Raw genomic sequence first — 27,385 nt, forward strand, 5'->3', positions numbered from 1 at the left:
AATGATTTTCTCTGGTGGGTATCGACCAGAAAACAGAAACATACGAAGACAACGTTATACATACAGCAGTCTAAATGGACTCCAATTTTTCCTTTAGTTTCTTTTCTTTTCTTTTTTTGGCTTGAAAAGAAAAGAAAAGAAAAAAAAAAAAAAAACAGAGAGACGACACTGGAAACTGTGTAACGGCGCTGTGCAGATCTGTAAACGGACAAAACTAGGTGGTAACTCCGGCATAGGCATCGAGGTCATTTCCATGCCCTATCTTGACACGTGTCGCCCAAACAGGGGAACAGCACTGTTTGCCCGTACATCCTCGAGCCCGGCGAGACGAATCCATTCGTTACCTTAATTGCACCAATCACACGTGCCACCACCCCTTTAATTGCCGGAAATCCCTCTCTCTCTCTCTCTCTCTGAGCCTATTTATCTGTTGAAAGCCTCATCCCAGCAATAAAGCCCTAACATATACAATACATTTATACATATATATATGTATATGCTTGTGTTTATGTATGTGCAGAAGTGATAGAGCAGTAGCATTGTTTGATCGGAGATGGGGGCGGTGACGTCGTCGATGGCGGCGAAGTTCGCGTTCTTTCCGCCCAATCCACCGTCGTACGGGGTGGCGGAGGACGAATCCACCGGGAAGATGAGGATCACGACTGTCACCGGGAGGGAAAACGTCGACGTGCTGAAGTTGGCGACCAAGAGGGGCACCCAGATTGTGGCGGTGTATATGAAGAATCCGGCGGCGTCCTTGACTGTGCTCTACTCGCACGGAAACGCTGCTGATCTAGGTCAGATGTACGAGCTCTTCAGTGAACTCAGTATTCATCTCCGAGTCAACTTGATGGGGTGAGTCGCGCAGTCTACATCTTAAATGTTAAATCTCTTCTCTCTGATTTTTAGTTGCCTTTTTTAGAGTGGATCATAGTGATGCTAAAGGGCACTGGTATGCGTACACATCCCAGTTAATTGCTCAGTTTAGAGTTCAGAGGTGTAAATTGTTTCTCTTTTCCCCCCTAACAGAGGGTCAAAGTTCCTGTTGCTCAGCAATTTTGAAATATTATCCTGGCAAAGCATTTTTCTTTTTAATTTTTGTTTCCTAACTGTAGTTTTTACTTTCGTTTTCCTTTTTTTTTTTTTTTTCTTGGTGCAATTTTTCCCCCAAACAGCTGCGCTGCCTTAAATATAAAAAATTCTCTACTCTTTGTGTTGCTATTTTCAATGCTAAATCTTGGTTCGGGAAATTAAGAAATAGCTGGAGGATGTCATGTGTGCTGGATAGTGTTTCTGCTTTGGGATATTTTGTTAGCTGAATAGCACTTGTTTTGATATAAACATGAATATCTGCACAGAAGAAAGAAGATAGTTTGAGGTTTGAAGTGCTCCAAAAGATGTTAAGAACTTGAATTTTCTGTTCTTTGCAGATATGATTACTCGGGGTATGGTCAATCAACCGGCAAGGTAATGAATGAGGTTATCGATTATTTGGAGGAATTCTTAGATCTATATGGAGTGATTTAATTTCTTAATTATGTGTTGCTGTTACTTTTGATAGCCAAGTGAGCAGAATACTTATGCAGACATAGAAGCTGCATTTAGATGCCTTGAACAGACATATGGTGTAAAGGAAGAGGATGTGATATTATATGGGCAATCTGTTGGGAGTGGACCAACTTTAGATTTGGCGTCCCGGTTGCCAAGATTGAGGGCCGTGGTTCTTCACAGCCCAATCTTGTCTGGACTTCGGGTGATGTATCCAGTGAAGCGAACATACTGGTTCGACATATATAAGGTTTTGTTTTATTTAAGCACTAGTGCATTCCCTGGTCTTTAATGGTTTTTCACGGCATGAGATTACTGACTAACTGCTTCTGTATTGTGCAGAATATTGATAAAATACCACTGGTGAAATGTCCTGTTCTAGTAATTCATGTGAGTCTTTTGAATTTGCAGCTACTTTTAGCTTCCAGAGATGATAAGAGTTGTGATATATATTTTTCTGGCTACCATAATATTGGTTGATTGAAAATGTTTATCAGATGGATAATGAAGTGAGTCCCACAAATTAAATTCAGTAACTCGAAAATGGAAATGGAAGTTCAAAGAAACTGGGAAAAGAACCAACAAAAAAATCAAAGAATATCTATGGAAATCTGTCTATTCTCACCATGCATCTTGTGCCGGGCATTGTACACACGCAGCCTTAAATGTAGAATACATGAAGAAGGATAATTATTATTATTGTTAGAACTTCTAGCAAACTTATTTCTTGAAGTCCAATTCAATCTGAGGACTGTTTTACCTTCCCAGGAACAAAATTCTCTAAATAGAACAATATTGTCTGTTTTTCCACATTTAGACAATTGTAAGTATTAACCACAGCTTGGGCATCTCCTTTGAACAAAGCATTTCTCAGTCCAGATCATGAGATCCAGAAAAGGTCATTCTTTCAACTTTTATCATGTTAGGCGAGCCAGCCAGTCATAGTTCTTGTACCTGAGAGAGAACTGTTATGGTCTCTTGTAATTGCATCACCGGCGTCCTTCCATTTTGAAAAGCGGCCGCAAGTATTAACTTTTGAAAAACCAATCCGTAGGAGGGGCCTTCAGCTGCAGGAGACACAAGTATTCTTCAGCTACAAATATCTTTTTACTTATAGAATGCATGTTATATTTTTGTCTTTTTTTTCATTAAGCTATTAGAGGCACATATTATATTGTCTTTCTTGTCCTTTATACTATCCAATATATTCCATTTGCTTGCAACAAATTTGAGATCTTCTAGTTGTGCCCGATGATGTAGGTAGGCTAAAGATATTGTTGCAGTCTATTGTTAACTTGCATCTAATTTATGCTTGTTTGAATGGTTGAATTTGCCCGGAGTCATCTTTGGACTGAAATATGCACGTAGCTGTTAGGGAAACAAGGGGACTACGGCCACAAAAAGAAACTTCAGGGCAATATGTAGAATCAAAACCTTTGCATGCAAAATATGAGTGCTGATTTTGAAATGTGCTTAGGTTTGCCTGACTGTTAACTCTGATTTCTGCATCTTGGTGATTTAAGGGAACCGCAGATGATGTTGTGGATTGCTCCCATGGTAAGCAGCTTTGGGAGCTCTGTAAAGAAAAGTATGAACCGTTATGGGTTAACGGAGGGAATCATTGTGACTTGGAGCTCTATCCAGAGTACATAAAACACCTAAAGAAGTTTATTTCAGCTGTTGAGAAGTCTGCGCATTTGAGAAAAGGTCCTGCCTGGAATACAGATCAATCTGAGAATCCTCGAAGCAGCACAGATTGTCGAGAGAAACCTAGATCAAGCACAGATCAGAGAGATAGGTCTAGACTGAGCACAGACCAGAGAGAGAGGCGGAGACCGAGCATAGAGAAATCAAGAGCCAGCATTGACAAGAGAGAGAGATCAAAAAAAAGTGTAGACTTTTCTGAGAAAGCAAATAACAGCACCGAACAGCCTGAGAAAGCCAGGAACAGCATTGACCGGTTAGCTTGAACTCTGCCTTGCTATGGCTGTCTTTCCATTTTATAATCTTGTTTAACTGTGTTATCCGTTATATGCTCAGTTGGTGTGTTGTGTGAGAACCACAATTAGTTTTTAAAATGTTGGCAGCTTTGGAGAGATGATGAGGTCAGTGGGATTGTGCAATATCGATTGTTTCAAGCCTACGGGAGCTGTGGTCTGAGGATGAGGTGAAAGGTCAGTCCAAAAGTCAGATTTCATCAAGACTTGTCCTGCTCCCATGCTCCTTTGCCCTTTCGTTTGATTGGTTTATTGGTTTCATTGGGTGACAAACGTTTCCTTTTAAATTTATTGCAGATAAATGATAGAAAAATAGTAATTTATGAAGGCAGATTATGTATCCCATAAACGTCCTGTCAAAAATAATAAATTTTAACCTTTATTCCAGATTTGATTGAATATTGCCTGTGTTCCTCTTGTTGTTTCTGGATAATGTTAAAGCAGGTTCTTCAAACTGGCTTTGCAGTTAAAGGCGTTCTGGACAATCTTATATGTTTGCCAATTTGTTTGGATATTTTGACTGATGATTCGTCTTGCAAAACATCCGAACTTGCTATTCCCACAATGAATTTCTTCTTTTCAAGTTATATCCTTATGATGCTGCAAAATCTTGCCGATGAAATGACAAGAAAATTTTGTTTTACACTGTAAAATGCAACAATCTTGCGAGGATGACGAGATATTAGCCTCCTCGTTGTTGGTGGGTGTTCTTTTGATGAAATAAGATTGCGAAAATTTCAAGCTGGCTCAACTGTTTGAAACCGCCGAATTCTGCTTTCATGTTAGATATCAGTCTGTTCGCCTGTTGAATTCTGGTTTTAACCATTTAGGTGCTGGAATTGCTCGTCACTGCGCTTGTTGAATGTTCTGAATTGATCATGCTGTATTGCCAAAGGGGAAACCCTCTCATTTGTAGGTAAAGGGAGAGAGTAACAGGATTAATGGTGTGATAGTAAGATGTGTTTCTTTGCCATAGCTGACACCCCATCTAGCTGAATTAAGGTATGATATGTTGATACGTCGTTTTGTAGCCCCGGCTATAGTTGCATGATGTGTCCATTGTTCATGGCGAATTTAAATCAATAAATTTGCTCCTAGGCTTGCTTCTCACTTCTGCATCTGCTGGCTTTTGTCTTTCAGAGCTCTATACTGTAACGGGAATGGTGCCTAACCCTCTAAAACTCCTCTCTCTTCCTCCAGAAATTTACATCAAACCCCCTGTACCATCACCCTATTTCACTTAATTGCTGTAACTGGTGAAGTTTTACACTCAGCTCCCATGTCTTTTATCAAACTATCCTTCTTGTCCTCCTGTTAGTATTCCATTAGGGTGCATTTGAATAGAAAAATTTATAATTTGAAATGATTTAATAGGTGTTTCGGAGCAATTTACCCAAACAATTAGGGTTTTGGGGAGCAATTTACCTTAATTATGTCATAGCACATGTTTTATGAATATCACAAAGTATAATTTAAAGGTTTGAAACATCAAGTTTGTTTTATTATATATAAACTTGTGTAATTGCATTGCTGGTACTATTATAAGAACATCTATTACAATTATTAGCATTTTATAAAATTATATTTTATATTTAAATTTTATAAAATTAACTACTTTACACTGCAAACATGTAATTTTTAAGTTTTCAATTCCCCCTTCTCAAAACCCCTGTATTAACATATATAAATAGAAACTAGAGTTTACAAAGTGTAATGTAGATCAAAATTATTTTTAAGTAAATAAAAATACTTTTATAAAATTTAAATGATCCAATTAGTATACTTTATATTTAATATAATCTAAAAATTTATCTATGTATTCTATTTGCTACATAGATACAGTTTTATAATTTATTACTATTTAAAAGTAAAAAAAAAAAAAACACTAATTTTTGTTGATATTTTACTTTCGTGATATTACACAAGGAAAAGCATTTGATGAGATATAAAATCCTTCTATATATATATTTGACATTCATGATGAGATTGCTTTGGAGGGTAGGGTACATTAAGTCATCATTTGATATATAAAATGTTAATTATTGTTGTTAAATTCTCGATTTTACATGTAAAATTTTATGATTCGAAGACCCCCAAATGATTCAAATCCCATGTAAAATCCAATTTGGGATAAAATCCTATAAAATCTTGATTTTACATGTACGATTTTACGATTTTATGCTTCAGAGATCCCCAAACGATTTTACGATTCAAAGACCTCCATTGATTTAAGTTGTAATTTAGAGGATGCTTCCAACATCTCAATGTCACATAGCATCTGACATTGGAACTTATGCAATGAATTGTTATATTTTGCCTCTAAATTGGAACTTAATTTAACATTGATTACATAAGTTCCAATGTCACATAGTATCTAACATTAATTGCATAAGTTTCAATTTACTTGATTTAAATTATAATTTTTATTTGATTTAACATTGATTATATAAGTAAATCAAGACAAATAAGTAATTAATTAATGGACCATCCAACCCCAAATCGGGATATTACTTGATTTAATTAATGTTAAATCAATAAAAAATTACAATCTAAATCTAATGGAAGACGTTGGAAGCATCCTCTAAATAATTTTAAGCTATATTTTACCTCTAAATTACCTATATTTTGCCTCTAAATTGCCTATACCAACCTACTAGTTTTTGAGCTATATTTTGAAAGTATCATCTTTTGAATTATAATAAGGAATAATCAGGTTATTAAATGATATTAATTCATTTTTTACAAAATTATGTTATTATAAACATATATTTACAAAAATTAAAAAGTATTTTTAATTATCTCTAAAATCTTACAATTTTACGATCCGATTTTATGGACCCTTTGTCGATCCCACTTAAAATCCGATTTTAACAACCTTGATGTTAACAAATTTAAATGTAGACTTTATTTTAACATTATTAATATAATTTTTTTCACAATATCTAGTAATTGTTATTGGCATGACATATAATTAGTAACGCGATAAATAATTTAGAAAAATGTCAATTTAGTCTTCCTTTTTTTTTCTCAATTTCACTAATAACTTTATGAATTATTTAATTTATGGGAGAAATTGAATAAAATAAATTAACATTTTAGGAGAAAAGTTAATCATTTAGAAAAGTTTTGAGGTGATTTTAAATTGAAAAATTTTAAAGACTAAATTGATATAAAAAGGTTAAAAACCAATTTCATTTTTTTTTCAACTAGTATTTTATTTTATTTTTTGCAAATAATACTATTTTACTTTTTATATCGATAATATTATTTTTAAAAATAGTTCCTTTATTTGGCTTGATTATCCTATCATCATATTTATAAAATTATTGAACATTAACGGATGTAGCTTTTGGCATAATTATAAAAATTTCTCACCTACTTTAAAATTTACAAATATTTCATATTGGTTTAAAACTTATTATATTTAATTAGTATTTGTTAAAATGAGTTAGATAAAGTTATATTAAAATAAAATTAAAATGCTTTTTAGATTAAAATATAGAATAGTCAAGATAAGTCTATAAAATATTTTAAAATTTTTATTAAATTGTTTGTTAAATTTTTAAAATGTATTAGATGACATATATGTTATTTTTTTTATCTATAAAGTTCAAGATGTATTTATATGAAAAAAATAGAAAGACAAATATATTTAAAAAATATTAAATAAGAAGTCACGTGACTTATTTTTTAAGAATCGTCAGATAAATTTAATAAATATATTAAAAATGATAAAAATTTAAAATGCTTTTCATATCTAATATTTTTTAATTTATATTTTACTTAACAAATACTAATTTAACATATATATTAATATTTATTTATTTACTATTTCTTTAAGCAATGTTATTAGTGTATGTGTTTTCTTTCCTTTTATGTCCTTATAACTTCTATTTTTGTTAGACTGAGGAGATGAGAGGGAAAGAGAGATGAAATATTATAGGGTGAAGCGATCAATTTATTATATTTTTCAATGGATGGGGAGGTTTTAGTTATTTCTCAAACTGGAGAAAATATCCCAGTAAATATGGAAAACTCTAGGGGTAGTTATTGCAATTTATCCTAAAACGTAAGAAATAAAAATAATAAAACCAATAGAAAAGATATACGAGGGTTTTGGAGGGTTTATCATACAAATTCGCTCGATTCATATTTCATTCCTCCTATCTCGTGAATTTTTCCTCGATTCTTCGCGTACTTATTAGTGTCGACGACTGGATGTATTTCGATCTTATGACTTCAGTTTCTCTCGCGAATTTCTTCGAACAATTTGATGTCCTGCAGTAAAATCCCCATTTATCCCTTTGTAGAGATTGATCACTGTATTCCAATTGATAAACCTGCAAAGTTTCGACCAAACCCTTCAAAGATTCACACAGTTATGTGGAGAAACATTGCCAAGTTAGTCTCTTTCAAAACCCTACCGAGGAATTCGCTGAATACCCACTCTTTCCCTCGCGCCCGCAGTTTTCTCAGGGTTTCCAGAGATTCAAATTTTCCCGATAAGGTCAGGCTCGGGATCTTCGAGATGGGTTCTTGCCCTAACACTGGATTTCACGAAATGAATTTTCTTGGAGCTGGAGAATTCGCGCCCGGCAATCAGTTTCTGGGGAGACTCACTCGTGGTTGTTCCAGAAGCCAAGCGAGTGTTTATGGATTGTGTCCAAAAAGCTATGCAAGCGTCGCTGAGGCCGTTCGAGTGTCCTCAACCGATGTGGAGGACGAGGTTCAGGAGTTACCGAATGAGCTAAGGGAAGAAGAGAAAAGGGACACGAACTTTAGGCGGCGGAGGATGGAGAGGGGAATGAGTTATGGGAAGTATCAGCGGCTACGGAGGCGGCAGGTGAAGATAGAGACAGAGGCTTGGGAACAGGCCGCGGAGGAATACAAGGAGCTTCTAAAGGACATGTGCGAGAAAAAGTTGGCTCCAAAGTTGCCATATATGAAGTCATTGTTTCTCGGTTGGTTTGAGCCTCTGCGGGATAAAATTGCCGCTGAGCAGGGATTATGCCAGCAGGGGAAGTTTAAAACCGCTTACGCTCCGTATATTGATCAGTTACCAGCTGATATGATGGCAGTTATCACAATGCATAAGCTGATGGCGTTGATGATGGTCGGTGGCCATTCTGCCGAGTATGGCAGTGTGAGAGTTGTACAAGCTGCTTGCACCATAGGCGATGCTATTGAGCAAGAGGTGGGTAAGCTTGAACTTTATTCCTTCAATTTTTTTCCTGTTTTATTCAAACTACAGCGGTCGCAGATTTTACAAGGGGGCTACTCTATGGCAGTTCAGTTGAGCTCTTAGCTTGTAGGAATTGACATTATTGAATTTAAAGTTTGGGACATAACCCTTCATAGCAATGTGCTACATTGCTCGCATATAGTGACAAATGAGCTAGAGCCGCTGCATCAGTGCCCGGATGTAGTGTTAAATCGACACTGATTCTTGCATTTTCATGGACAAATGTACGTAAAGAAGTTAGCTCGAGATCATAGATTAAGGATTGAATTGTGGAATATCTGGACTTTAACAGGAAAATCCATGGAATTGTGGACGTGATGATAGGAGAAAAAATAATGTTATATGCCTCCATGAGATGAGATGGGTTGGAGAGAAGGCTAAAATATTAACAGATTTTGGATTTAAATTTTGGTATTCAAGAAGGATTTGCAATTATTATGGATAGGACTGTAAAGGATGTGGTAGTGAGTGTAAAGAGAATAAGAGATAGGATTATTTGACTATAATGGGAGAGAAAACTATCAGACAAAGAATGCTTTAGTTTCTGCACTCTTAAGACAAATCGGCATGAAGTTGCTCTAAAGCTAACTTGTGAAGGTTTATGAGTTACTGGCTATGCTTTCTGTCTTTTTCCTTTTATTACAGATGTTTTCCTCAGTCATAGAACTTGGACAGATTTCTCATCTATTTTTTTTATTCATTTCTGCTATTCCCTTCCTTTCAAATATTTTCCCCAAACATGCCTCTTTGATAGCTTTTGCATCTATATCTTTTATTATTTTGTACAATTTTGCAGTTGAAAATGAAGATGGAAATTATGTTACAAGTTTCTTTTGAAATAACAGTTGTCCTGGATTGATAGTTCAAAGTACATAGCTGAAACCATGCACTTTGTGATATTATTCATAGGTCATTCTACAATGTTTATTATGTGAAAAGTTCCAAATAAAGGACCTTATATTTGAATTGAAATTGCATAAAACTTATATGACCATTGAATGCAAGGATAAACACTCTTTTTGTTCACATGCCAACGTATCTGCGTTGCTGTCCTGTGTTTCTGCTAATTATGGCAGAATTTGGTTCATTCACATAGATTGATTCATCGTAACCTTAGCAGTGCAACACATCATTGACAATTGACCATAGACATTGTGACTTAACATGAGGCATTTCTGCAATTTCACTACCTGGTATTTTGCGTACAGCATCTTGATTTAAGCTCTCTCTCTCTCTCTCTCTCTCTCATTGGGAGTAAACACTGATTTTCCTTAATTTTTGTGATGGCTCAGGCAAGGATACACAAATTTTTGGCAAAAAGAAAAAAGAAAATGGTTGATAATGCAAATGCACCAAATACTGAAGGAGATGATTCTAGTACTAAAGTGCAAAAACAAGAAAAACTAAGAAAAACAGTCAGGAATTTGTTGAAAAAACAGAAGCTGGTTGCAGTACAGCGGATTTTGAAGGAACATGCCAAATCACAACCTTGGAGCCAGGACGTTAAAGCTAAGGTTTGACTGGTCTACCTTGATTGTTGCTAAGTGGTTTCTTTGTCTCATTTATATTATGTGCATAAAGGTTCTTCCCGCTGTTTGCTTTTCAGGTTGGAAGCCGTCTAATTGAGTTACTGATAGAAACTGCCTATGTACAGCCTGCGGTTGATCAGTTGACTGATGTCCCACCTAATGTTCAACCTGCATTTGTACACACATTCAAAACTGTAGTAAAAGAAGCAAAGTAAATATTTTAATTATCCTTGTGTTATTAACAGAAGAACTTTCCAGTAAGTCCTCAACATTTCAAACTGTGTTGTTTTTTGCTTTCTGCTTAGCAGGAACACGGGCAAAAGATATGGTATTATCAAATGTGATCCTCTAGTTGTCAAGGGCCTGGAGAGAACTGTAAGTTAATTCATTAGTTCTTCTTCTTCTTCTATATTGCACATACGGTGGACACGGTCATTGGCTTGATGAACTACTCATGTCATGCTTCATTTTCCAAAACCATTTATGTATTACTATTCCATCACAACTTCCTGAGCAAGGATGCTACCATCCAATGAAGCAGCAGAGTCAATTTCAAAGTTTTTTGATGTGTTTCCTGTAGATAGAGTACATCATTAAAATTGTTTTCCCCATGAAACAGGCCAGACACATGGTGATTCCTTACATGCCAATGTTGGTGCCTCCACTCAAATGGAGAGAGTATGTAATTCTTTCTCTCTCTCTCTCTCTCTCTCTCTCACACACACACACACACGCGCGCGCGCGCGAGTTCTGCAAACTTTTTTAAGTACTTACAGTGCTGCACAGCAGTTAAAGCCCCTCCCCCCTTTATTCTTTTTTTTCTTTCTTTCTATTTGAAGTTTATGAAGCAATGCTACTCCTTGCCTTGGAAAATGCCATGGCATTAACCGAGATACATGGGGTGTGTTGTCATCTGAGCCAGGTACTAAACAGTAGCAAGTTAGACACTTCCTCAGTACTCTTGAATCCAATCACCCATTTAGTGCACACTCAAAGGCACAACATCAGTATTAGTGATCATTCTTCATCTTGACACACACATAGGTTATTAATGATCCAGGCAGCTAAGGAATAAATGAGAACAATTGATTACCTCCATGGAAAGCAATACTTGAAAACCTAAGTTAAAAGTTTTTATTTTATAATTTTCTGAGTCTTCATAACAAAGAGGAAATGGCGAGTAAGAAGAACAGTTGTTAGCTGATAGTGATTTTCCGCAAGTGTACGGATCGCACAAGTAATATAATAGTGAGTAAAGATATCGTTCCCACAAGGATCAGTTGATAATTACCAAAATTATATTAACTCAAATGTTATTTAAACAATTGATTAAGTGATGAATTAATTAATTTAAGAAAACAAAATGAAATAATAACATAGAAAATAAATATGAAGAAGTTCAAGTTTTGGAGAGCACTAGGGTATTTCAATTTCACCTAAATAATCTAATTTAATTTAAATGGTTGATAATCCAAATTTAATTATTCATGTAAAGATAATTAACCACACAAGTCAAATTTTTATTTCCGTTCCAATTATATTCTTGTGGTATTTATTATCTAGATCAAGTTATGGATTTTTCCTTCCGGTCTAAATCTATATCAACATATCTATCAAATATTGGCCAAGTATTTGATAGCATTAAACACAATAATAAACACTTGCATGAATAAAGAAAATCAATCCATGAAAATCAAATTATCATATTTAAGTTACATCAAAACACCCTAGTTATAGAGTTTAGTTCATATTACAAATGATAAAATCCATAACAAAATAAATGAACATAGATATAGAATTTAAAGGAAATAGAAGAAGAGAATAAAAACTTTTTTAATGTGCAGAATTTCCTTCTCCAAAAATGCTGTCACTGATCCTTGAAGAAAATCCAAGAAATCCTCCACCAAGAATACTCCAATTCTCTACTCGTTCAAACTCTCTCACATCCAACTTCTTCAATTTCCAGCCTCCTTTCTCCCTTCTTTCCTTCCCTTTTTATTCTATTTCTTTCTTCTTTTCCCTAATTTCCTCCCTTAAAATAAGGGTCCAACCATGCCCTACCTCCTTAATTTCCTCCTCCATGTTTTATTCCCTAATTTCCTCTACCATGTTTTTTCCCTTTTTTTGCCAGCCATGCCCACTCAAAATTTTAGGTCCCACACTCAAGAAAAAATACAAAAATAATCCCTCAAAATATCAAGAATTACAATTTAGAGATTTTTTGTAATATATGGGCTTAATTTGATTAGACTTTTGGGCTGGGCTTCTTTGGTCAATTTGGGCCTAATTCTTCATGAAGTATACAGCTCTAATAACCCTTAAATTTATTCATCTACAAATCAACCCAACTTGAAGAAAATGGAATAAAAATTCGTAGGGAGTATTGTTTTTTAGACAGCTTTGACCTTCTATCACTCCAACAACCATAAATTTCTGTAAAAAATTCAGATTTGTGCACCGCTTGAAGCATAGAAAAGTAGGCATATAGAGCTTTCACATAATTTTTTTTTTTTTAAGAGTTTTTTGAAACTTCCATTTGGTGCAGTTTTTATTTTTGATCAAACCCTTGAGCAGCAAAAATCTATAATTTTTGCTCTTCCTTCTCACTTTTTCTTCAAATCCTATCAAAATGATAAATTACCAAAAATTAATATAAAAAAACGTATAAAAGCATGAGAATTAAGCATAAAATTAATGAAGAATGGTATAGAAAATATGTAGGAAATATTCGCACATCATTAGCAATAGTTTCAACAATGAAACAGTGTTTTCTCTTTTCTTCCAACCCTTTCTATTTTTAAGCACACTTAAGCTTCATTCTTTTCATCACCTTATTACTATTTCCTTTTTCTGGTGATGGAAGATGGATACTTTTTTTGATGATTTGAATTGATTGTAGAGGTTTATTGAAGTGTATTTAATCTTTGAAAATGCTGATTAATATTTTTTGCAGAAGTAGTGAGATCTAGAGACCGTATTCTTTTGGAATTTACATATTGCCTTCATGCAGCTATGACAAGGGAGCACACTTGTTCTTACCATCCTATGTAATGCGCACACATGGATCAAGACAACAACGTGAAGCGGTTAAGAGGGCTCACAAGAAGCAACTAGAGCCAATTTTTGAGGTCTGGAAGAGCAATACTCGTCTACTGTGATTAAATTATTTCAAATGGGTACATTTTTTGTTTTTGTCTTTGGAAGTGATGTCTCTATCTTTGTGCTGACAAAATTGACCAGGCCTTGGACACACTTGGGAGTACTAAATGGAGGGTAAACAAAAGGGTTTTTAGCATTGTAGATAGGATATGGGCTAGTGGAGGTCATCTTGCTGATATGGTTGACCGCAGTAATGTGAGTAACTTTGTTCTGGGGGAATGAAAATGTAAAATGTTCCCTTATGTTTTACTTGTCATTGTCCTCTTGATTTATATAATAGTATTTTGTTTTACTAGAAGTTTAGCCTAAGCAATGAGATGGTTTTCATTATAAAAGATAAATCATTATGAAACTTTTTTCAAGGTAGATACCTTTACCAGAGAAACCAGATACAGAAGATGAATCTCTGCTCAGGAAGTGGAGGTGGAGAGCTAAGTCTGTGAAAAAGGAAAATGCAGAGAGACATTCGCAGCGAAGTGATTTGGAACTTAAACTTGCTGTAAGATCAACCTAAGCTTCTGGCAAAGGATGTAAACACTGTGCAATCAAGTCAAACCATGACAACTCTTTTTGGTTGTGGAGCAGGTAGCACAGAAAATGAAAGATGAAGAGGGTTTCTTCTATCCTCACAACCTGGACTTTCGAGGTCGTGCATACCCTATGCATCCATACTTAAACCATCTTGGTTCAGATTTGTGCCGCGGGATTCTAGAATTTTCTGAGGGACGCCCTCTTGGAATGTCAGGCTTACGCTGGCTGAAGATACACTTGGCTAATCTTTTTGGTGGTGGTGTGGACAAATTGTCTTATGAAGGTCGAATAGCATTTGCGGAGAATCACTTGGACGATATCTTTGACTCTGCAGATCAACCTCTTGAAGGAAGGCGGTGGTGGTTAAATGCAGAAGATCCATTTCAGTATTTAGCTGCATGCATTAATCTATCTGATGCTCTGAGAAGCTCATCCCCAGAGGCAACCATTTCTCATATTCCTGTGCACCAGGTTGTACTTCTAGAACATGGATCACAACTTGTTCTTTTGTTTATATTAAATTTTTTGATTAAATTTTCATTTATTCTGGAGGAAATTTTTTATGGAAGTTCTATGTGTTTATGTGAACATGAATTCCTTCTAGAAATGAGCATTATGAATGATAATATAATCACATCCAATGATGTTTAAGTTTTAGTTATTGAAGTTCCTTGCATGTAGAAGATGTGATATGGGGTCTGGCCAGAAGTGTTTTATGCATTCCTGTATTACAAGTTTCCATTAATGCTGTCCTGACAAAGAAAATAAAAAAGAAACAAAAAAAAGCTACCTACTTGTGTGGAGCAATGATTTTAGCTTTTTGTGGATCACCAATGTTGGTTCTTAATAGTGCTGTAGCCGGCTGGCATGCTGTAAGCTGTGGATGCACTGTGGCATTTGTCATCTAAGGAAATGCTGCTGTTGATTCATTGTTGTGTTAAACTGAAAATGAAGGACTTGCAACTTATAAACTGTTTGTCTACTTGGTGTTCAACTTATTTCTCAACTATAGTTGTCATGTTTCCATGTTGTACATGTTAGTTTTACAATATCAACTATGTAATGGAACACGACTATATCAATTATTTTTATTTACCACCATCTCAAGAAACTTTTCGATATGAAGATCGTGTTGGAACTTTATCTCATCATTCCTTCTCTACAGGGTGTGTTAGGAAGGGCATTCAGTGTAAAATTTTGCCACATTGTTCTTTTGCTTGGATTTGTATTGTCAATGAACTTTTAGAAGTCAATTGGCTTACAAATGCCTTGCCACTAACTTGGTTAGGATCAGGTGCAGTTGATGAGTATGAGTTATCACAACAAGTGTACATATCTTCTAAATAGTTTTTTTTAGGGTCTCTCTCTCTCTCTTACTTTGACTTACCTGATTTTCTAGGATGGTTCCTGCAATGGCCTACAGCACTATGCAGCCCTTGGAAGAGACAAGGTAATTTCTTTTTTACTGTGAATAAGTAGGGTGTAGATGATCCACTTTTCAGATAGGGTAACGCATAAAGGCCGATCTTTGCATATTTGTGTAGGGATATGGTGGTGGGATATCTTCACTGTCTTACTCTGCCAAACTTTTTGAAATTACTTTCCACACTTCATACTTAACTAAATTCATTACTACATCTTATCAATGTTTGTTAGTTGATGGTCTATCTGTGCAGATAAATTGATTGTCTCTAGTAACTTATTTCTTCTGTATATCAAATAGCCTATCACTCCTATTAGGCCCACTTCTTTCATTATTGGAACTTGGTTTTGCACATTTCTAGCACTTGAGATCTTTTCACTCTCAAATTGAAAATGCTATCTTTTAACCCATATCACATGTAGAGTTAATTATTTCAGGTGAAGAATATTAAAACGGCAAATATCTAGCTTGATGGATCTTCAGCAACTTAATTTGGCACCTTTCTTGATTGTACTTTAACTTATCATAAAACAAAAATCCATCATATATGCATACATATATTGTTTTTTAGCAGTAATTAGTAGTGTCCATACAAATTGTTCCTGAAAAGAGAGTTAATTGATGTCTAATTTTAGTTGATTTTGAAGATATTGAGAATAAATAATTACTTAAGAACTTGAGAAAATTAACTTTTGATTAAGTGACATTGCTACAAACTTAGGATTTTAGTATGGGTTTTCTACTCCCATTGTCTAGGTTCAGAAGGAGCAACAATTGAAGATTCACTTGAGTTTATTTTTTTTATTTGTTTACTTGGAGATACGCGAACCTCACATGGTGGAATATGTTGTTTTTACTTGGAGATTTATCAACTGTACATTAAAAGGGGTGGACTAATGGATTAGGCTCTTGCCACTATGACATAGCTAGGGTTACATAACCTCACACCCACTTGCTGAGTGGCTGTTTCATTGTTTCAAACTTGTGCACTCAAGTTGCAGTGGAGCAGGTTTACTACTATGACAAGTGGCACAGATAATGCTATCATTTCTCTTTTAGCAAACAGCATTGACAAACTTTACTTTCTGCACTTAATTTTCAGGTTGCATAAGGTTCACAAGTGTCCATGAACACCCTTTGAAAAACTGACTGACAAATCTGCTCCTCTACAAGTTCCACCTTTTTATTGACAACTTTCAAAAAATGGCTCTTAAGCATGTTGACAATGTAACTTTGGCTTTGTAAACTTAATTGTTTCACCTTGGACTTACCACTTTACACATTAATAATTACTTTTGACTACTTTACCAATTGATGATAATAGAAGTTCTCAATTGTGTAACCATTGTGTTACAAAAAGCTGAGACCTATAGAAGTTCGATACATATTCATCTCTTATATCATATTTGGCAATTTAAACTGAAAGGGGAAATCGTAGCAATATATAACAACAAAAATGCCATTTCTAAATTTTGACTGAACTAGAAAAAGCATATTTTGATTTCCTCTCCAATTGCTTGTCTCTAGCTTGTCTGAAGAAAAAATTCTATTCAGTTGGGTGCAGTTGCAGTCAATTTGGTGGCTGGGGAGAATCCTGCTGATGTCTACTCAGGCATTGCTGCTAGGTAATTTGCTTTTGCATGACGTGATAAGGTTGCTCTCTGGAATCCATATCATTTTCCTTTTTGTTTTATTTTTCATTTTTCCTTATGTTTGTGGTTTAACACTGGAAAGTCTCCCAGAGGTAGGATGGGGAAGGGTTATGGGGTATCATCTTTTGGTTTAAATTCTATAGTCGCCTTTGTTGGGTCTTGTAAGGAGTCCAAACTGGTGAATGTTATACAGAGAAAACACTGGGGAATTGGATCCAACAACTTGAGGCAGTATTTCGTAATTTTCCTGATCAAATTTTACTATCAGCTGCTATATTTTTCATATGGCTGTGGTATGGGGTAGATGTCTTTGATGCAAAATGAAATTCAAGTGGCTTCTTAGTCATGTAATTGGCATTCAACCAGGCAGATAATTAGATTTTTTTTTTTTGATTCAGGTAAATGATTCTTGAATGCCTATACTACTAGGGCATAGCTTTTTCTGCAAACATCCAGTATGTCTGAAATTAACTAGAATGACACTGTGCCAACCTTTCGGTTGTCTCTGGTATCTCTGTATCATTGTGCACATATTGAAATCTGCCTTGGGGCAAAATAGTTAGATAGTTTAACAAATTATAAAAGAAGGTTTCTGGTATTGCTTGCAAAGGGTCTGCATCAACCTTAAAGTGGTGCATTCTCGTAGATGTATATGATAATAGTTTGCAGCACTTTGTTCTTCTATCTTATAAAGCTTTGGCCTAGAGGCTAGAGCCATTTTTGTGATTGTCTATCAGCAGTTATAAATCCTGAATAAGGTATGACGATATATTTTTAACCACATACCAATGAACTTTTCAAGTTTTTCCTCAAACCCATGCAAGTCTCAACTTTCCTAAAAATGTGCATTTTATTTAAAGATGTGAAGTAGTTGTTGCTGAAAAGCGAGTTAAATATTTCCGCCCTTCATGTATTGTTGTTATATGGGGAGACTTGAGCTTTTTCATCATGTATTTGATTGGAGTAGTCAAACCACTAGTGGCCACAGTGACTCCAGTTTTGAATTTATTGTTACCAATGACTTCTAGAAACTGTCTCGGGGAAATAAATTTGAACATGCCTGGCAAGCCTGGGTGTAGGGAAGAAATCTTAAGAGCTACCTGCTTTTGTTACAAAACTCCAGATAGAACTTGTTAGTGATTAGCATTTGATGTGACTTGCACTGATTTGCTTCATATGTTTTCGTTCACCAGTGTCCAGCTGGGGACACAGTGCTTGCCTGAGTTGACAGTTGCATGTTAAAAATGGCTATTTCCTGTGCAGAGTTCTTGATATAGTGAGGAAGGATGCTCAGAAAGATCCTGCAATATTTCCCAATGCACTGCATGCAAAGATTTTAGTTAATCAGGTTGGGATCATGTTCACTGCTATTAAGCTTTACTGTACATATAGTGTTGACTTCCCTAAAGGTTACTGAGGATTTTGCAAGACCTTGACATAGGTTTTAAGAGTTAAAATGCAATAATTATTTTGTTTGACATTATGTAGGTATCTTTCTTAGGTTAATTTACCGACAATGGCAGTGTTGGAAAAACAAATGTAATCCCTGTTTTTAAATTTTCAATTTACTTTTATTATCATCCTTGGATAGAGCTGATTTATAATCCTTCATTAATTTAACTGGTCAATGTCATTTGCTTGTAATGTTTGCACAATGACTAGCATTACCCAATTCGTTAATATTTCTGGTTGAATTGATAATTGCAGAGGGTGGAAGAATAAGATTCCTCTCTCTCTTTCAATTTATATGTATATGGGAATTCTTAAAATGAAATCAAACTGGTTTTGGTTTTTAAGAATACACTAATTAAGAAGATAAAACATGGAGTTGCAAAGAAATGGAAACTTAAAGAGTCCCCCCAACAACACCCCCCCCCCCCCCCAAAAAAAAAAAAAAAAAAAAAAAAAAAATCAAACTGCCAATGTTTGATGCGTTTTCAGTCCAAATGTTTGTCTATCACAAAATCCTTAGTAAGATTTATCTTTATGTCATGACTTATGTCATTAGGATTAGCTTATATCGTGACCCATTTAGCATTAGTATATATAAGTGTACAATCTATTGTTTGAGTAAGGAATTTATTTCCTCCAATTAGGGTTTCTCTCTCTCTCTCTCTCTCTCTCTCAAGTTCTCTGATTCAACATGGTATCAGAGCCACCATCCAAACCCTAGTTGCAGCCGCAACCTCCTGCCTCAACGTTGCCTCCGCCATGCCACTGCTAGTCTCCTCCATCAGCTCTGGTGTGCGTCCCCTCCCTTCCAGTCTCCTCCTTGCTGCCTCCTCCATGCCATTGTCAGTCTCCTCCATTAGCTCTGGCGTGCGTCCCCTTCCTTCCAGTAGCCTCTAGCTCCTCACTGCACTCTGTTTGTTGTTGCCACAATAGCTGCCATCGCCGTCATTGTCGCTTGCTGACACCACCAGATCTCGCCGTCAGCTTCTTTGATCTCGCCTCCATAGCCACCATCGCTATCGCTGCTTCTCTATTGTAGCCGTCGTTGCTGCTTTGTCGATCTGTCGTTTCAGATCTCGCCGGATTTGCCTCATCATTCTCTTGTTGGATTTGCCTTTCCGGTCTCTTGCCGGATTTGCCTTATCGATCTCTCGCTGCATCTGTCTCATCGGCTACTGTCTTTTCGGCCATCATTTTTTAGATCTGACCGTCAATTCGTCAAATCCGGCCATCAATCCCTCATATCTAGCTGTTGGACCTTAGACCGGCCATCGGTCTTCAGATCCGACCATCATTCCGTCAGATTTGATTGTCAATCCCTCAGATTCGGTCAGATCTGGCTGTTGGACCTCAGATCTGGCCATCACTTCTCAGATCCGGTTAGATCCAGCTGTTAATCCTTCAGATCAAGTCTTCATTTCTTATATCCGATCGTCAATCCCTCATATTTGACCATCATTCCTTAGATCTGGGTTTTATAGTCTCAGATTTGGTTTGCTATCTTAGATATGATTTTAGATCTCGTCAACTGCTTGCGACCCCTAGCCTTCGATCTATCCCTCCGACGTCGCTATCGACTCATTTTTTCCGTTGACGAGCCAACTCTTCTCTGTTAGCGTCATCTCCTTGGTCAATCAACAACCTCTCTTTAGCGTCAGAGCATCACCATCGTCCTCACGACTTTCAGATATTGCGACCTCTTCTCTGGATCCTGTGCATTGCATAGATCTCGCGTTGCCGTTGTATCGTCGATCTGCCATCGTCACCGCCTCCTTCCTCGTGGCCATTTTCTACAGCAACGCCCCCATTGATAAACTACATTTGTAACAAGTTTTGCACATATGATATATATGTTCCAGTTTGAGGGGAGTGTGAGATTTATCTTTATGCCATGGCTTATGTCATTAGAATTAGCTTATGTCATGGCTTATGTCATGACCCATTTAGTATTTGTACTTTGAGTGAGGAATTTATTTCCTTCAACTAGGGTTTCTCTCTCTCAAGTTCTCCGATTCAACATCCTCTTTGTTGATTCTATCATATGTTGATATTTTAAGGAGTACACATCATCTTCTATCAAAGTCATTGACGTAATTTTATCCTTCCAATAAAGATGAGTTCACGAAGATATATAAATAGTACAGAAGTAGAATGTTCTTGTGTGCATGCATGTGTATGTTGGTATGTAGTTGGCATACACACATGATAATACGACTGAAAAACTCGGGTGGTTAGGCCTCTTCCGACTGAGTGGGAGTATTGGCTACTTTAAGAAATCTGAGTGGAGGTCTTTTCTATTCATCCAATTCATCAAAAGAGGTCACATGCAAGGTAGCTTCAGATCATTTGCAATAGTTGGCAAAGGGAGGCAATCGTGAACTTGCTATTATTTTTACTTTGGTAAGTAATGTATTTGACTAAAAACACTCACTGCCAAGGGAAAGTGATCTGATCTTTCATACTGGTGACAGTACACCAAAAAGACCACCTGTCTATCTAAATGAATATGTAAAAGTGATACCTAAGGAAATGGTGTAGTCCTCTTTAAGCCTGAAGAACAAAGAGCTCAATCATGACAGTTCTGATTTCTAATTGAGAAACTTGACCTATTCCTTTCCTTCAACTACATTGGGCAAATATATGCCATATCTCAAGCAGGTTGAGCTCTTGGCATATTGGAAGCTGTCATTTACTTGTTACTTTTTATTACTTAAATGGAAACTGTTCATTCTTCATAGTTGTTCTCTAAGTATATAGAGGACTTTTTTTTTTATTTTTTCTTTTTTTAATGGTTCTGGTTTTACATTTGCCTTCTTTCTTAGTTATGCTAGTTTCTATTTTCTTTCAATGACAGTTGGACTGATAACTGGAACTAACCTAGGTTGACAGGAAATTAGTGAAGCAGACAGTAATGACATCCGTTTACGGTGTCACTTACATTGGTGCTCGGGATCAGATCACAAGAAGGTTGAAGGAGCGGCATGCCATTGAAGATGATGCTGAACTCTTTGGTGCAGCTTGTTATGCCGCAAAAGTAAGTGTGAGGCTTGGCAGTTCTGTACTATTGCAACAATTTTAGAGTGTTGGCATTTTCTTCATGCAATAGATTTCACATGCGTTATCACCTAAGTTTATTTATGTACGTTAACACCAGACTGGATCATATTTGAACTATAGTCGTCACTCTCGTGCTAGAGCCTATACCCTTTTATTGATACCTTGTGTTTTTTGGCATATTGTTTTGATTTGATTACTATGTCTTCTAATTTATTTATAAAATCTATCCTGCATAATATAATATTTAGTTATTTTTATTATTTTTCAATATTAAATTATTTGATAATAACATATTCGCACTATGAAATATATCCATATGGATTAAATGCCTTAAAAATCATATTTATTATTGAAGAAATCGATTCTAAGGCTGGAATCAAGTACTTCATTAATCGTAACAAAGGGGAATAAATATACAGCCATATACAAGCATTCTACCTTAAGTTGGAGTCTACTCTATGTACAACATATCTGATAAATTTAAATATAAACTAGCTATCTCTAGCTAAACTAAATCAACTTTGTTATCTTATCTCCTAAATACTTGGTATTCTTATCTATGTAGCAACCGGTCTTCAAATCTTCTTATCTCATCTTTAATCTCGACTTATCAACTTTAATTCTCCATTATCTCCACAATTATTTATGCATGTTTAAAATGTGAATATAAATTTAGGGATTTGATAGATTATTGAAGATAATCTATCTGGGCTTATTGAATTTGGAGAGAAATATAACTGAAAAAGTAAACAAATGAAAAGAAAGTGGACTTTCGAGAGGTTCACACTCTCCCGAATTCCTCACTATTCAAAAGACGCCTTCTCCACTCTACTATCTTTCCTACTTAACTGTTATTCCAGCCATCCTCTAACCGATTCTGTTATCCGCACATGCCACCTGCTTGCTCTACCCATAATACCCTTTAACCACTTTTGTTGCTTTCTCCCTTACTCTTATCACTATTCTGCCCCTGCTTATTCCGTCGTTGGTAACGGAATTTTATGGGTCTTCTATCAGGATCCTCCTTTTATTTATTGTGATCAATGATGATCAACACCTTATGGGTTCTTTTGGTAAAATTTTGGTCCCTGCCATGTAGAGAATTCATATTTCTAGCAGTTGAGATTGAATTTAAAAGGTTATTTATATCCAAAAATTAAAATAAAATTCTGTAAAAAGGGATATAATGCTATATTATAGAACACCTTTTATGGTTTAGAGCAAAATTTCAGTCAACATGTTATAAATAGCATTTTATATTAAAAAATTAGAAAAAAAAAACTAAAGATTCAGAATGGTTTGACACATTTTATGACCCAAAAGATCCTAGTACTGAGTGCTGCAGGCCAGCATAAAATGGTACGTGTTTAATTTTGTACTTTTTTCATCTCGTAGAATAGGACATTCACAACCATGATCTGTAGGTTTTAAAACGTTGCACCTCAGAAATTTTTGTGGTACCCTTGTTTTTCCATCAACTTTTAACCTTGATCTATGTGTCATGGATGGAAAAATGCCTGGTGTTGTAACTTAATTAACATCGAGAATGTTCCATATCCTGTAATTTAGAATTTACGGGCAGGTAGCAGTTTTTGGCATGCATGATAAACACAGGGAGTTTTTCTTTTCCAAGATCAATTTGGTTTGATGTGGGATGAATAAAAGGGACTAAATATAAATGCATTTGCCTACTTAGTTATCTATTTGATTTAATCATGTGAATATTATTCTCTTGTTGAGCAGACCACGTTGACTGCATTGGAAGAAATGTTTCAAGCAGCTCGTAGCATCATGAACTGGCTTGGTGACTGTGCAAAGGTGCGTGCTATATCATTTACAATCACTGTAGATCACTGTCATAACATGTTGAATATCCATCAATATACGGTAATGCAAACTAACTAAATCAGAAGAAGGCTAAAGTGTTTTTTTTTTTTGGCTAGTCACCTAAGTTTTTTTTTTTTTATTTCTTATGTCCCTGTCCATTTTATTACTTTCTTTTCATGAAGAGAGCATAACCCACAGATGATAAATCATCTCAAAAGTTTCTCTAGTCAAGATGATTGGTCTCTTTCTAGGTTTAGCAATATTAACTTGGCTTACAGTCATCATAATCTACCTGATGGTATTGGACTTGTACGATTTTCAATCAAAACCACTAAAATCCTTCTTAGTGTTTATGATCTTAATGTCAAAACCATTGACATTGAACAATCCCATAACCTGCCATAATATCAAATTTGCTTTGTGGCTTGGACATATCCCATAACCTGCTGTATCCTGGGACTCATGAAATTAGAGAATGGTAGACCCCATTGGCATTGAACCCCCTAACTGATGGATACAAACTTGGTTGAATGAATCTGTAGCATTTTAAACATAATAGTGGAGGTCTGTGTTTATTTGATTGTTCCATTGGAGTTTTATGTTTATTGACAATGGGTGTAAATAGATAATTGCATCTGAGAACCAGCCAGTGCGGTGGACAACTCCACTTGGACTTCCTGTGGTGCAGCCTTATTGTCAAGCGGGAAGACATCTTGTGAGTGCTGAATTCAAAGGCACATCACTGTATATCTTTATATGGTTTTATCAACTCAAGATGGCATACTGACATCAGTAACTTCTTCGATTCATTTCCTGTGCAGGTCAAGACCTCTCTGCAGGTTTTATCACTACAGCGGGAAACGGAAAGGGTATTTATACTTTTGTATTTGTCAAGTTTTTGCTATCCTATTAGAATTCTACAGGGATAGTGTGTTACTTATAGTATATCCTGATTTGTTAACAAATAAGTTCCAGTAAAAGTGATATATGATAACTCAGTTATTGAGGCTAAAAGTTAAGGTCATTTTCTGCACAAATGTTTGAGGTAATTTTTGCACATTGGTGCAACATTTTGGATGATAGTGGGTGACTTCTGCTCTAACTTTTTTGATTATTTGGGGACTGGACGGGGAAATGTTCAGGGGCATCTAGAACACTGATTTCTATCATAGTATGGAGAATCCTTTAATTTGCCAACGTTTGTGCACAGGATTTCCACACTAATACATGATACAGGCCTAGTCCATGCATCCAACACCTTGGTCACTTTTGGGAAAACATTGCCTCCAGAACCCACTTTTATCACCTGACAAATATCTTTAAAGCAAAAACTGTTTGCTTTCTGGACAACTCAACCATAGTGGTTCTGGTTATTACTTCAGATCATGGTCAAGCGGCAGAAGACAGCTTTCCCTCCAAATTTTGTTCACTCGCTTGATGGTTCGCATATGATGATGACTGCAGTTGCCTGCAAAAGAGCAGGCTTAAACTTTGCAGGTTCTATTAATACTTATCGTTGAAAGTTCATAATCTTTCCCTCTCAGCAGTCACCATATTATGTTATTTGTTACAGGGGTTCATGATTCATATTGGACGCATGCTTGTGACGTGGATGAAATGAATAGGATACTACGAGACAAGTTTGTGGAACTCTATGAAACACCCATACTGGAGAATGTAAGTTGGTCTATCTTCACTTCTGAAATCTTTATTTTGATTTTGGTTACATGAAATCCTTTAGTTATTTTTTGCCTCTTAATTTTCTGAAGCATTATTCTGATATCTGGAATCTTTTTGAATTTATACCAGTGTTACCCACTTAATACTTGGTTAAGTATAGAGTGTGAGAAGTTAGAGGTAGAACTCCAACCTGAAAAGCTAGCTTAACAGGTGGAGGGATCCTCCTCCTTATATATAACCCAGGTCTCCCTTGTGGAGGCGATGTGGGATTCTCAACACTCCCCCCCACGCCGAAACTTCTCCAGTAATTGATACATGTCCAAGTGATCGGGCAGGGTATTGGTCCATGACCACGACAGCCAAGGGTTAGCTCTGATACCATGTGAGAAGTTAAAGGTAGAACTCCAACCTGAAAAACTAGCTTAATAGGTGAAGGGATCATCCTCCTTATATATAGCCCATGTCTCCCTTGTGAAGGCGATGTGAGATTCTCAACATAGAGCATATGTCCTTTATTAGCCACTCCTTTTTGTGGGAGGGAGTGGAGCGCATAGGGTGCCAAATCCTTGGGGGGGGTGTTCGAACCCATGATTATCCCTGGTTATACTTATCAGTGGGTTGGGTAGAGTTCTCTGTGAAACTTTGCAAACTGAACTTCCCCTAAAAACTGGAATAAGACAATTTTGAAGAACATGGCGGTTTAACACATGCTGCTTGTCATCCAGAGTACATGTAAGAGTATTGTGGATAATTTACTTTGTGTTCTGATTGTAAAGTAATTGGCAATTCACATTATGCTACATTTTTAGGTATTTGCCATTTATGTTACATTTCTGAAGCAGTCAGAGTTATGTTACTTTGTGCAAACAAATTGGTAAATGGTTTTATCCTAGCAACGGTTTATCTGAAGTGTTTTACCTTTGTGGCAGTTATTGGAGAGCTTTCAGAAGTCTTTCCCTTTGTTATGTTTTTCCCCTTTGCCCGAACGGGGAGATTTTGACCTGAGAGACGTTTTAGAGTCGCCCTACTTCTTCAACTGATTCGGACTGAGAGTGAGAGCTCCTCTTCATCTCACTTGTACCACAACACAAACTCTGCAGATATTTCACGATTTCTGGTCTTCCACTTTGCTTCTGTTAAGGAGCATGGCAATGAAAGAGGGCATTGCTCTATATCTGCTAGAGACTTAAGGCATGGTCGCATTTCGTTATGTTGAGATGTCCTTAAGCAATAAGAAGCTCTCTCCAGGGTATAATGCTACTATGCTCATTCCCATCTGGGGCTGGAAACTGTAGAATTCCCTGTACATGCAGTTAACAAAAAGATTATACAGCAGAGAGTTCCTGCTCTGAGATGAAGATCTGCTAAAGCCGGATAGCTGGCCAACAATCTTTCAAGGGTTGATAAAAGGCACAATTATGCAACAATGGACGTTCTCCTTTGGCAATTGAAAAGCCTAGCTTCTTCCTCAACTTCTGAGAATAAGCTGACCATTGAACTTCTGAAAGTACTCGCTCGGACGCATTCGGGCTGGCTGAACTAGCATTCAAGAACTGCAATTTACTGCCACCGGAGAGGTGTTAGTATTGCAGCTTTTTTTTTTTTTCGAATTATTGTCACTGCAGGATTTGTATAGCTACGTGGTGTCATGTCTGTGTCTTAACTAGTTGTAAATACTATATGCTTTTCCTTTGATGTAAATTTCGGATGGGAATTGCAGCATTGTTTATACCCTTTTTAATCTTTTTCCCCCCCCCCCTCAGTTTGCTCACTGAACTTTTTAACCCTCCTCGGCGTAGGCTTGGCGATCTGCCCTAAGTTTTTGTATTAGGGGTGGCTAGTTGAATTAGTTAAACTTTGGGGTGGCTAGTTTAATTAGTTCCAGTTTTATATAAGTTAAAAAATAAATAGATCATTAATTTAGTTCTTGTCATAAACTTTATTAAATCGCGTGTAATTAACGTTAAATATATAGAAATGTTTTATTTGAAGTCTATAAAATAAAATAGATTAATTCTTATTATCTTTTGCTTTGCTATTAATATTTTAAGGCAACTCTCCTATGAATTGGGAAAGTCACTGAGATAAGAATATTTGATAATATAATAATTAATTATTATTTTGTATTAATCATCATTAGAGTTACCAAAATTATTTGTAATCTTTAAGATTTTTGAAATGATAATGATTATTGAGAAATGATCTCAAAAGCATGAGTTTCTAATTTTAGTTAGTTTTAACTAAATTAGCATTTTATAGAAATTGATTGTACTAACTAGCGTCATTAA

The 27,385-nt window shown here is 36.0% G+C and overlaps 2 protein-coding genes across 15 annotated transcripts; both read left to right on the forward strand.

Moving 5' to 3' along the window:
* Positions 1-220: 220 nt before the first annotated feature.
* Positions 221-10,160, forward strand: LOC127804998 (uncharacterized). 13 transcript variants are annotated; one of them, XR_008023789.1, is made up of 8 exons: positions 226-855; positions 1,431-1,467; positions 1,562-1,798; positions 1,891-1,938; positions 3,072-3,508; positions 3,636-3,722; positions 4,441-4,547; positions 4,686-4,916. XR_008023789.1 is itself a non-coding variant. In XM_052342152.1 (7 exons), the coding sequence occupies exons 1-6, from the start codon at positions 554-556 to the stop codon at positions 3,706-3,708; spliced, it is 1,134 nt and encodes a 377-aa protein (XP_052198112.1). In that variant the 5' UTR covers positions 226-553; the 3' UTR covers positions 3,709-3,722; positions 10,080-10,160. The 13 variants fall into 13 exon arrangements, 9 of the variants coding, with proteins under 9 accessions (XP_052198113.1, XP_052198112.1, XP_052198107.1 ...); XR_008023790.1 differs by having other exon boundaries at positions 4,462-4,547; XR_008023788.1 differs by having other exon boundaries at positions 227-855; positions 4,376-4,547.
* On the forward strand, positions 7,483-26,819 carry LOC127804996 (DNA-directed RNA polymerase 2B, chloroplastic/mitochondrial-like). 2 transcript variants are annotated; one of them, XM_052342141.1, is made up of 19 exons: positions 7,483-8,739; positions 10,080-10,301; positions 10,394-10,527; positions 10,622-10,691; positions 10,936-10,994; positions 13,327-13,444; positions 13,557-13,670; positions 13,843-13,974; positions 14,061-14,477; positions 15,406-15,456; positions 16,984-17,054; positions 18,345-18,429; positions 21,415-21,567; positions 23,334-23,408; positions 24,043-24,132; positions 24,239-24,286; positions 24,800-24,914; positions 24,991-25,094; positions 26,027-26,819. In XM_052342141.1, the coding sequence occupies exons 1-19, from the start codon at positions 7,819-7,821 to the stop codon at positions 26,135-26,137; spliced, it is 3,090 nt and encodes a 1,029-aa protein (XP_052198101.1). In that variant the 5' UTR covers positions 7,483-7,818; the 3' UTR covers positions 26,138-26,819. The 2 variants fall into 2 exon arrangements, with proteins under 2 accessions (XP_052198101.1, XP_052198102.1); XM_052342142.1 differs by having other exon boundaries at positions 7,485-8,739; positions 10,625-10,691.
* The last annotated feature ends 566 nt before the right edge of the window (positions 26,820-27,385 follow it).

The sequence above is a fragment of the Diospyros lotus genome, chromosome 6, assembly GCF_014633365.1.
Source record: "Diospyros lotus cultivar Yz01 chromosome 6, ASM1463336v1, whole genome shotgun sequence".
Taxonomy (NCBI): Eukaryota; Viridiplantae; Streptophyta; class Magnoliopsida; order Ericales; family Ebenaceae; genus Diospyros; species Diospyros lotus.

What these genes read in the sequence shown, in the direction of transcription:
- LOC127804996 (XM_052342141.1), top strand. Translation starts at nt 7,819, where the DNA reads ATGTCCTGCAGTAAAATCCCCATTTATCCCTTTGTAGAGATTGATCAC. An exon ending in AACTAGAGCCAATTTTTGAG is followed by an intron (nt 13,445 to 13,556) that starts GTCTGGAAGAGC and finishes AAAATTGACCAG; the next exon opens with GCCTTGGACACACTTGGGAG. An exon ending in GGCTTGGTGACTGTGCAAAG is followed by an intron (nt 23,409 to 24,042) that starts GTGCGTGCTATA and finishes GGGTGTAAATAG; the next exon opens with ATAATTGCATCTGAGAACCA.
- LOC127804998 (XM_052342152.1), top strand. Translation starts at nt 554, where the DNA reads ATGGGGGCGGTGACGTCGTCGATGGCGGCGAAGTTCGCGTTCTTTCCG. An exon ending in GTCCTGTTCTAGTAATTCAT is followed by an intron (nt 1,939 to 3,071) that starts GTGAGTCTTTTG and finishes TGGTGATTTAAG; the next exon opens with GGAACCGCAGATGATGTTGT. An exon ending in GCCAGGAACAGCATTGACCG is followed by an intron (nt 3,509 to 3,635) that starts GTTAGCTTGAAC and finishes AAATGTTGGCAG; the next exon opens with CTTTGGAGAGATGATGAGGT.